At 43.0% G+C, this 11,558-nt stretch overlaps 1 protein-coding gene across 1 annotated transcript; it reads left to right on the top strand.

Moving 5' to 3' along the window:
• Positions 1-250: 250 nt before the first annotated feature.
• On the top strand, positions 251-11,352 carry LOC139352703 (uncharacterized). Its single transcript, XM_070995333.1, has 3 exons — positions 251-381; positions 7,646-9,154; positions 9,231-11,352. The coding sequence occupies exons 1-3, from the start codon at positions 251-253 to the stop codon at positions 11,350-11,352; spliced, it is 3,762 nt and encodes a 1,253-aa protein (XP_070851434.1).
• Positions 11,353-11,558: the final 206 nt, after the last annotated feature.

Genomic DNA, 11,558 nt, shown 5'->3' with positions numbered 1-11,558 from the left:
ATTATCCGACTCGCAAAGTGGGCAGTGCGGATAACGTTCCACCTTTTCCGTAGGGATTCTGCAGTTGCGACCCCTGTGCTGCCTGCGCGGATGTTAGCTGATTCCAGAGCCAGCAGATCAATCGGTATGCCTCCCGATATTACCAGTGCCGCGTCCAGTGCGGAACGCACTGCATACCCTTAGGGCACACAATCTCTGCACGGAGTCGCCGTCTTGCATATAACTTCCATTTTTTGTGGCTCGAGCCCATATGGGAGCAGCGTACATCAGCGTCGATGTGACAGCACTAACCAGTAATCTACGTCCTGGTTGCCTTGGTCCCCGAGTGTTCGCCATAATTCGCGAGATCGCGGCCGCGGTCCTACTTGCCTTGCCACTAGCGTACGCTAGATGTTCTTTGAAAGAAAGCCGGTGGTCGATCATGACGCCCAAGTATATTAGGCTTGGAAGCGATGTAATTGTGGCTTCTCCAATTTTGATAGTACCCGCCTCCACTTTCTGCCTGCTACTTATCAGGACTGCTTCAGTCTTGTGCGCTGACAAGGCGAGTCCCTTGGAGTCGAGCCATGCACTGGCTCGTTTCCCCGCTTCAGATTCTTTCCGCATCTGGTAGTTTCTTTGCCGTAACCACTAGGGCCACGTCATCCGCGAAACCAATAAGTCGTGCCCCTTCGGGCATCGTGATCCTGCTTCAGTCTTGTGCGCTGACAAGGCGAGTCCCTTTGAGTCGAGCCATGCACTGGCTCTTTTCCCCGCTTCAGATTCTTTCCGCATCTGGTAGTTTCTTTGCCGTAACCACTATGGCCACGTCATCCGCGAAACCAATAAGTCGTGCCCCTTCGGGCATCGTGATCCTAAGTATCCCATCGTACATGACATTCCATAACAAAGGGCCTAGGTCTGATCCTTGGGGAACTCCCCCGGTGACCCTGTGGGTCGATTGCCCGAAATCAGTTTCATACAGGAGCAGGCGGCCTTCAAAGTAGCTCGCTCTTATTCTCTGTATATACACTGGTACTGGCTCTCTCTCAAGTGATTGTCATCGTCTCAGTTTGCACATAGTTGTTGATGTCTACGTTGAGGATAATATTCTTCTGGGTGTTGGGGTTTTTTTTCGACAAATGTTTGTTCTATCTCACCGTTTGCCATTAAACGTTCAATTATGGTTGTCTCAATATATTGCCGACATTTTATATTTAGAGTTTTCTTCTCATAATTGCTTTTATACAAACAACGAATTGATATAGCCGACTCATTATATGTGCGATTAAAGTGCCTATAGAATGGTACTGTTGCATTCAGTATTCCTCCTATATTTTTCTCCTTTTCTTTTAGGTTTGCTTGAAACAATGCGATTACTTCATCCACAGTAACTTTAATATTATCCTAGACATGGTCCTCATCGTTAGCTGTTATAATTGTATAATAATGTTATATTAAATTCCACACTTTTTGTATTTGTATTGATATTATTGGTGATATTCAGAATAGAAGCAAATTCAGAATTCGGAATAGGATTACAGTTTCCTCCCGAATTATAACCGAATAGTAAAATAATTGCAATGATTAATATTCGCAACATTTTTATTTATTTATTTTTTCCCCCGTTTTGATTGTAGTTTCTAGCTTGCAGTTCGACTTGCTACTAATGCTTGCTTGCTTGCATTCTCGCAGAGAACGAAATAGAAAAAATATTCGCATATATATGTATATATTTATAATATTTTTCTAACCTCGTTTGATAGCGGTGTATACTCGAATAATTTATCATGAATTATGAGACAGTATGCAGATGTTTTTGGAGGGATATTACTTTGTGTTTTAATCTCAATTCGTATATCAATCGGTCCGCTTTTTACTGCTTCATTTTGATGCGTTGCATCTAAGACAATAATGGGAGCCTTATTTTTATAAGTCTCTAGCGATAATAACGGTTGTGACACACAGCCGTAGTAACTTTTTTGAAAATAGATATACGTATCGTATAATAGTGCATATCTATTATAAGTAAAATTTTGATTTAATCCATCATAGGGATATACTTCAGAATTTAGATATACTAATCGACTAAATCGCAATGAACATACTTCTTATTGTTTTTAAATGCGATAATAACATAGCGAGGGCGTTCAGTTTCAGCAGCTAATTTAACACTCCAAATAAATGTAGTTGTCTGTGGAACTACTGGGTTATAATATATATCCCAACTCCTGAAGGGAATCAATAATGGTGTTTGTTTGTTTATCACATTAAGCATGTACAATTTATAACCATCAGACAATTGTACATGAGGCATTTTCCAAACAATGGTCGAAATCGTCATTTTCAATTGACTCATTGTTAAAGCTTCAGCAGTGCTCTTATAAACATCATCGTTATCTTTTCCTCTTAATAGAACTAGCTCGTGTTTCCCATTGAGCAGTATTTTATTGTAGTCTTCAGCAAATCCAAGTAACAGGTTCAACGCCACGCAAAAATTGAAGTTTCCTCTTTCAAGTTTTAAATTGTCTGCGATGGACCATCCAGAATTTTCGAGCAAGTGTTCTTGAATCGCTTGTTACACCCAAATGTCGTGTTCGATCAATTTCAATACCATTCAATTCATATCGTATTTCACTAAATAGATACGCCATACAATTATTCAATAGAGCTATTGTGGTTTCGATTTTATCATCAACTTTTGTGATATGTCCTTGAATGTGAAGAAAATTTTCGCTTGGCAACACATACAAATCTTGATTTTGTATGGCAATCCGAATTTCGTCATTGTTCTCATACGACCGCAAGTAGGGTGAATAACTATGATAATCTTTCTTTATTATTGAATTATCAATAGTCGGTTTCTCAAGCACGTTAATTATATGAGACATTTTTTATTTTTTTTTTTTAATTTCAATCCTAAACTCAATAAAAATTTTTTATTGCACTCCGTTATTTTTCTTGTTGTTGTTGTTGTCGTCGTCGTCGCCGTCGTCGTTGTTGTTTTTGTTCTTGTTGTTGCTGTCGAGTAGCTAATCTGTTCAACGTTGGTAAAGCGAGTGAGGGGGAATTAAGTGATAATGCCTTTTTATAGACGTTGTTGTTGTTGTATATAATCATTTTTTTTTATATTGGTTTTAAATGCAATCTTATTGTAATTCTTTCACCGCGAAAATTAATCAGATTAGCGTCTTGATCACAGATTTTTAAAGTTATCGAATGTGTTTCTTTTGTGTTTACTGGTAGATATATAACATTATGTGGTCCCTCAGTTATTTTATATCCCGGACTAACGACAAGCGCAAACTGATGTAGTGTGTGTGCTGTTTCGTTGTTTTTATATGTTCCATTTATAATATTGCATTGTACACAAATGCTATTAATTTTTGTGATATCAATTGCCCTATCAGAAGTATGTAATATATTAGGACTTAATGTATTCGAAGTGAATCCCAATAAAGAGCCGATTGACTTTTCCTTATTGAAATATATTTCATCAGTTGCAGAGAAAATTTCCGATTGCAAAGTGTTATAGTTTGGAACTAGATAAAATTTGGGACTTCCGTCGGGCTCATTCTTTGTTAACTTTGTATATTTTCGCGTCAATAGGTCATTAATATCGCTGATTTCATAGGAACAAACAGGGATCTTTATCGTATGTTTGCCAATATAAAATAAATTATTGCCTACGTCAACGTTTGGAATAGAATTATAAGTGTCCAGACTGATTAACGCACACTGATAGTTCTGATCAAGTTCAATTGGAGGAAAATAACCTGCAACAAGTACTGACGTATTGCCTGTTAGTGTTAATGTTATCGACATCTTAACGGTTCGGGAGGTAATACACATATATAGTATGCTGTGTGTGTGTTTACAAATCAATCCAGGAATTATGCTCTGATGAGAATCCTAACCATTTAACGTATGCTCCACCATTTCGACGTCTAATAACCTTCTCCACTAGATATGTATCGGGAAATTTAGTTTTCATCAGCTCATATTCGTAAAATCCTCCCTTAATATCATTTCCCTGATAATCTTTCAATATATACGTAATGGGATTGGTATTTTGTATCCGTTTGATTTGGAATATCTCAGTTGTCCAGTTTGGAGTATAACCTTTTTCGAACACATGTTTGTATTTACTTATTCGCACAAAATCGTCAATTTTGAATTTTGGTTTATGAGTGATTTTCAGATGATTGTAAACGGTTTGGAGGAGTAATTCTTCATTTAGAAAACTTACATCGTTTGCCGCCATCAGAATTGTTTTATGGTATGTGTTATTATATTTAGCAATCAACGCCTTATAGATATTAATCCATTTGTAGCTACCTTGATAGCTGAACTCTTTCCACATCAATAACAGTTAGGAGATAACGGTATTCCTAATTGATAGGGTATCATTTCAAGTAAATCGTCTTGCCATAAATCATCTATCCCCTTCATTATCACACGTCGTCTGATAAAATTTGTTCGTCCTTGTCTATGCAACTCTTCGGTGAGTTGCCTTTTATCCGCATTCAAGTTGCTGTTGTTGTTGTTGTCACTCATTTTGTTTTATTGTATTGTCAATATATTTAACAATAATGGGGAACTGTACTTTAATTCTTTTCACCTCATCCGTAGGTAGCTGTGTAGAGAGAAATTTAAGGAGAACGTCCTCAAGCCGTTGAATATTTCCTTCTAATCGCTCTTTATACTTAGTATAAATAACTTGTGAGTAGTCCTTTAAGGATAATTTTATAAAATTCGCACTTTCAGCGACATCTGATTGAAGGTTTGCTTCTAATGTAATTATTTTGCTTTTTATAATATTTATGCTCTGTCTCAAGCTGTTTAAATCAATATCCGTTTTCTCTTGTCGATTTCAGATATATTTTTTTAGACTTGAACCGCTTCTCCTCCTCCTCCGGACGATGAGGAATTCGAGCTTTCACCAAATTTTTTAGTCTGATTCATTTTATTATATTTGCCTCTCTAAGCTCTTCTATAATGTATATAATTTCGTTTTTGTGATTGGTATTTCCAGCACTCTCGGATGCTAATAGTAATCGCAATCTCTCGATTAATTCATTCGGATCATCCCAATACTTGTATCCTCTATCCTCCTTGGAGTAAGATTTTGTTGTTGGTGCTGCTGCTGCTGCTGTTTGTGTTGTAAGCAAGAAACCTTTGCCAATAAGTTGTGTTTTCGGTTTGAATAGATTTTTTACAATATGCTGATATTTAAAGGATTTGGACCCCTTAACTTGAGAACTGTTCTGGTATTCTCGTTTGTGTGCGTTTGTTCTCAACAGAATATCTCGATAATTTTTCAAGTTCAGATTTGAATAATGCGCGGGCTTCGTGTGAAATAGCAATTGAAATAGACCAGGAGTTAAATTCCATTTTTCCTTATCAATAATAATTATTATTGTATTATATTTCAATTTACTATTAGCAAAATACCATTCACCATTTTCCTTTAAATACTCAGACCATACAGCGTGTCCAATTGTTTTTGACTTTTTAAAATCTGAATATTACGCAAAAACGGTGATTTCATCGAAACTTTTTTTCTCTTGATTGCAATTTGTTTTTCCTTTTTGATAACATTGTTGTTGTTTTGTTGTTGTTGTTGCTGTTGCTGTTGTTGTGGTTGTTGTTTTGTCTTGCTATATCTGGGATATCTGGGTCCATTTATCAAAAAACTTTTCTCAAGCATAGAATCTCTTTTTTCGATTAATTTTAATCTCTTATTAGAGGAAGAAGAAGACTGAGGCAGAGATAAATTTTCTGTGTGAGCACTTCGATTTTTTTTTGGGAGTGTGAGTGTGTGTGTGGTCTTGGCGTAAAATTTATAGTGTTCAACGATGTGTTTTTTTTAAGTCTACGAAATTTGGGTCCATTGACCTTACGACTTTTTTCAAGCATAGAATCTCTTTGTAGCAGATTAAAAGGTAATTTGAATCTCTTGTTATTATACTGGACTGCTGCTAAAGATAAACTCTCAATGTTAGCATTACTTTTGAGATTTTTAAAAAGACTCAATTTTAAATCGTAATCATCATCATCAACATCAACAGCAGCAGCAGCAGCAGCAGGGAGAGCTGGGGGGGGGCAGGGAGAGCAGCAGATGTACTACTACTAACTATCACCATTGCCATTGTTAGCAGCAGCAGCATGCTGGATGTTTCTTCGTTGATAAGGTCTTCTCTTCCTTCTGTTTGCATTATAGGATTTCACTTACTTTTCCCCACTTTTATCCCCAAATCGTCGTCGTGGTCGTCGTTGTCGTCGGTTTCTAGTCTTCTTCGCATAACCCTCTTTGGAGAGTATCGTCTTTTGTGTTTCAACATGTTGTTGCTGCTGCTGCTGCTGCTGCTGCTGTTGTTGTCCTTCTCGACGACGACCTCGATTTTATCAGTTCACGCTTATTGTTGTTGTTGTTCGGGCTAGTCGGATTCTCAACGTTGTATTTATCCGCCTTTTTGTTCTTTTTTAGAAAATTTTCCGCAATCTCATTCAAAGGTTTTGTAATTGGTTTAAAGGTATTTTCCAGCATATTAATTCGATCCATTTCATTCGACTTCATGCTCTTCAATTTCTGTGTCAACAACAATCTGGTTTGAACCAGATCATCCAACACTTTAGACTTATTTTTTGATTTCACCATTGCTGCTGCTGTTGTTGTTGTGTTGTTGTTTGTTTAAAATACAATTATTTACTAGTAAAATATATGATATTATCGCATATTATATATATATATATATATATATATATAGCTGATACGGATCCAAAGCTGATGCTGAGCTGATCCAGAGCTGATCCAAAGCTGATGCCGAGCTGATCCAGAGCTGATCGAGAGCTGTGTGTGTGTGTGTGTGTTTTAATTCATTTCATCTTGTTTAATATTCATTTCATCTTGTTTAAAAATTATAATCAAATTAGATAGATAGAAGGAGTCTATGTGTTTGTGGCGGACCATACAGAAATAATCCCTTATTGCTGTTTGCTTATCACAGATTACGTCATCAAATATCATAATTGAGTGTGGTCTAGCTCTTTCTGGACTGACGACTTTCTCCTTGTCTGAAAACGTGAACATGTGTATCCCCTTAATTGGTTTAATTAATTTCATTAAATACTGATACTTGGGCTGATACAGCGATTTTGAATAAATGTATATATTTTGAAATTTAAGTCCATTGGGACTTTCGATTAAACTTATCATTACGTTTGTCTTTCCACAATTAGATGGTCCCACAATTAGAGCGCGTATCGAATTAGGTAATAATGGTATGTGTAATTTTTCCGCTCCTATCCCGCTCACCACAAATTCGATCGACATTTCGAACTTTAATTTGTCTGGTTTGTTTTATAAATCGCATTTTGTTGTTGCTATTGTTGTAGTTGTTGTTGTTGTTGTTGTTTTATTGAACAAATTTTTGCAACTACTAATGAAAATACTATAAATATTTGAGTATATATTTCGTTTTTGTTTAATATACGATTGACATCGAAACAGAATAGTCATAAAACAAACAACATACATGAACACACACACACACACACACACACACACACACACATACAAAATAAAACCACCTTCGCCACTGCCTATAGGGGTGGATGCGCAAAAAGCCAAGTTACCGGCCAACTTCCAACCCCACCGCGATAGCGGCGCCAGCGCAAACGGGGCTCTGGGGACCGAGTCGGAGCGGTATAGCTCCCATCAGGCAGTAACCGGGGGAAATCCCGGCTCACCGAGGGACCTCCGGCTAGTGCAGGCGATGGATAGTGAGAAATCGTCCGGACATGACGAGACCCAGGCTCTTGCAGTTGCCAGGGCAGAAGAAGAGCTGCTAAAGAAGTTTCAGATGATGAAACAGAAGGTGCAGCGGTCGCCAACGGGGAAGGAGCAGGCTACCGATGCCCACCCAGTGTCAGCGCCTCCCAAAGTGACCGGGCCTGTGTTCAACTTCGGCAATGACGAGGATGAACAAACCACCCCGAAGAGAAGTCGGGAACCAACCAGCCCTGAAGAGGCGATCGATGGAGCCCACAAGAGGCAGCGGGTGCAGAAAAGCGCCGCAGCTCTCACCGATGAGCTGGGCAAGATGCTCGATGAGATGATCGCGAAGTTCACGGACACAAAAAGCAACAACAAGAAGGTAGTCCGCCATGTCACACAGGCCACGATTGACTCATTGCATGCAATGAAGAAGCTGCAAAGCGAGATCAGTGCGACGCTGGATGAACCCCGAGCCAGGGGTCAGACCGCCAGCGCAACCCAGCAAACAACACCATCGCTCGTTGCCCCACGACAAGAAGGCATAGAGCGAACGCATACTGGCGCGGGGAACCCAGGCAGGGACCCGCCAAGAAACCCGCCCTGGCAGCAGGTGATACGTAAAACCAAAAAGCCCCACGAGACTGCAGCGAGTATTGGGGAAGGCAAAGACCACGTGAGCCGCACCGAGAAGCGCAGGAATCAGCGCTCTGACGCTATCCTAATAAAATGCAGCGAAGGAACGTACGCAGACATGCTCAAGCTGGTCAAAACCGAGCCTACCCTTCAGGGGCTCAAGGATGGGGTGCAAGGCATACGCAGGACAGCCAATGGGAGTCTGCTACTCAAGATGCAGAAACCCTCAGACCCAGCCACGCAGAAACTGCATACTGCCATCAAGTCGGCCTTCAGCGGCAAAGCCGAAGTGGCTATGCTGGAAGACACGGTGCAAGTGGAAATCCGCGACCTAGACCTAATGACCACCTGCGAGGAGGTTCTACAGGCAGTCTACGCTGAGGAGGAGTGCGACATCCCGGCGGGCGCTGCACCTAGGATGCGGAAGGCGTATGGCGGAACCCAAACGGCGACGGTCCACCTCAGACCTGAGCATGCGCAGCGGATCCTCGACAAGGGGAAAATCAGGGTTGGATGGGTAGTCTGCCGCATAAGACAGAAAGTGGAGCCTATGCGATGCTACAAATGCATGGGATTAGGCCACATGTCAGCCAGATGTCCAGCGTCAGAGGCAACAGCCAAAAACACGCAGCAATCCTGCTTCAGATGTGGCAAGGATGGCCACAAGTATAAAACTTGTACCCAGGGCAAACCAAAATGCATCATCTGCACAAGAAGCGGAAAATCTGGAGGAGAGGCCGAACACTCGACCCTCAGCAGTGCGTGCCCTGAATACCGGAGAGCCATGCACGATAAATTGAATGGTTAAGGTCCTACAGCTGAACCTTAACCACTGCAGAGCGGCGCAGGACCTGCTAGCACAGACGGTCATCGAGCAGCAGGCTGAGGTGGCAATACTCAGCGAGCCCTACAAGGACAAGCACGAAGGCGTATGGCAACGCAGTTCGGACGGCAGAGCAGCAATATGGAGCTGCGGGCAGCCCCCTGGACACCTATCGCAAAGGGCTTCCAGGACGGGATACACCAGAGCGAAGATCAAAGGCATCACATTCTACAGCTGCTACATAGCCCCGAGCGCACACATTAGTGAATTCAGAACAATAATGCAGGAGATCGCTGATGACGCACGCGGTAGGTCCCCTATTCTCATCGCAGGTGATTTCAACGCATGGTCCACAACATGGGGCAGCGCTAGTACGACGCAGCGGGGAACCATCCTCCTTGAGGCAGTGGCTTCGTTAAACGTATGCCTACTCAATGAAGGTAATAGACCAACCTTCAGCAAGTCAGGTCGGGAGTCAATCATCGACTTGACCTTCGCTAGCCCTGAACTGGCACGCAACTGTGTATGGAGGGTGTCAGACATATACACCCACAGCGACCACGCCCTGATCATCACCCAGACAAGCCCCAGACTGACCGCCCCAATTAGCCGCCAAACGACATACAAAGCGCATACCCTGAACACAGTGTCCCTCCTAGCACACATGGAAGGCGTCTGCGTTACAGGAGACGCTAACACATGCGCGAGGAACATAGCCGAGAGAATGAAGGAGGCGTGCGACGCATCTATGGAGAAGGCCACGAAAGGTGGTAACGGGCGAAGACCAGTACCATGGTGGAATGACGAAATAGGGAGCGCGAGGAGAGACTGCCTAGCGGCCCGGCGCAGGTGTCAGAGAAGCAGAGGACGCGGAAGCCAGGAGCTAAGGGAATCGACCTACAGAGCTAAGAGAAAGGTGCTGAAGAACGCGATTAAGGCTAGCAAGGCCAGATGCTTCCAAGAGCTGTGCGAAGCGGCGGATGCAGAGCCATTCGGGTCAGCATACAGGATGGTCATGGGTAAGCTCAACAAACAGCCGACCCCTACCGGACACGTACAGCTTGGCCAAATAGTGTCCACCCTGTTCCCCACCCAGCCGCCCCTTACCTGGCAAGCTACCGGGGAAGGCGATACTGTTCTCACCAGCGAAGCCGAAGTCCTGGCAGCGCTAACGAAAACCAAAGTCGAAAAAGCCCCTGGCCCCGACGGCATTCCCAATGCTGCACTGCACACATTGGTGGCAAACTTCCCTGGTATATTCACGGAGATGTACAACATCTGTCTCACCCAACGAACTTTCCCCATAGGTTGGAAGCGACAAAGGTTGGTGCTTATCCCAAAACCGGGCAAGTTGAACGACGACGCATCCTCGTACAGACCCCTATGTATGCTGAATACAACGGGGAAAATATTCGAGCGCATAATCTGCACCCACCTCGAAAAAGAACTCGACCAACTCAGAGCGTTATCGGACCACCAGTTTGGCTTCCGGAGAAAAAGAAGCACTATTGACGCGATCCAAACGGTCACCCAACTGGCTGCTAACGCAATCGAAGGAGAAAGGTGGCTAGGTGGCTCAAAAGAGTACTGCCTCGTCTGCACCCTGGACGTCAAAAATGCCTTCAACTCTGCCAACTGGAACCTTGTCCTGCAGGCACTTCGGCGCATGGGAATCTCGAACTATCTGATCGAGCTCGTAGCGGACTACTTCAAGGACAGAGTGCTCACATATTCCTCTGATGCCGGAGAGCACGAGTACCTGGTGACAGGAGGAGTACCTCAAGGCTCAGTCCTGGGCCCGATACTGTGGAACGTCATGTACGACGGGATCCTAAGGCAGGTACTACCCGAAGGATGCACAGTTGTGGGATTTGCGGACGACATAGCGCTGGTAACGGTAGCGAAAACCCTCGATGAGATCACGGATAGATGCAGCCTCTCGATAGACATCCTTATGTGCTGGCTCACAGACAACGGGTTAGCAGTCGCCGAGCACAAAACGGAGGCAGTGCTCATAAGCAGCAGGAAGACTGTGGAGAAGGCCACAATACGAGTCGGATCGAGTTATCGTTTAAGACGCACCTATCGTATGCCGCAGCCAAAGCATCCAGATCGACTGCAGCCATCTCAAGGATGATGGCCAATACTCGAGGACCAAAGCAGCACAGCAGAAGGATTATAGCGACAGTGGTGACATCTATCATAATGTACGCCGCGCCCATATGGGCCGAGGCTATGAAGACCGCATCATACAGCCGCCAGTGCAAAGCTGTCTACAGGCGCTGCGCACTGCGCATCACAAGCAGCTTCTGCACGGTATCTGAGGAAGCCGCGCTAGTGGTA

The sequence above is a fragment of the Drosophila suzukii genome, chromosome 3 (assembly GCF_043229965.1).
Source record: "Drosophila suzukii chromosome 3, CBGP_Dsuzu_IsoJpt1.0, whole genome shotgun sequence".
Taxonomy (NCBI): domain Eukaryota; kingdom Metazoa; phylum Arthropoda; class Insecta; order Diptera; family Drosophilidae; genus Drosophila; species Drosophila suzukii.
This window is presented reverse-complemented; position numbering and strand designations above follow the sequence as displayed.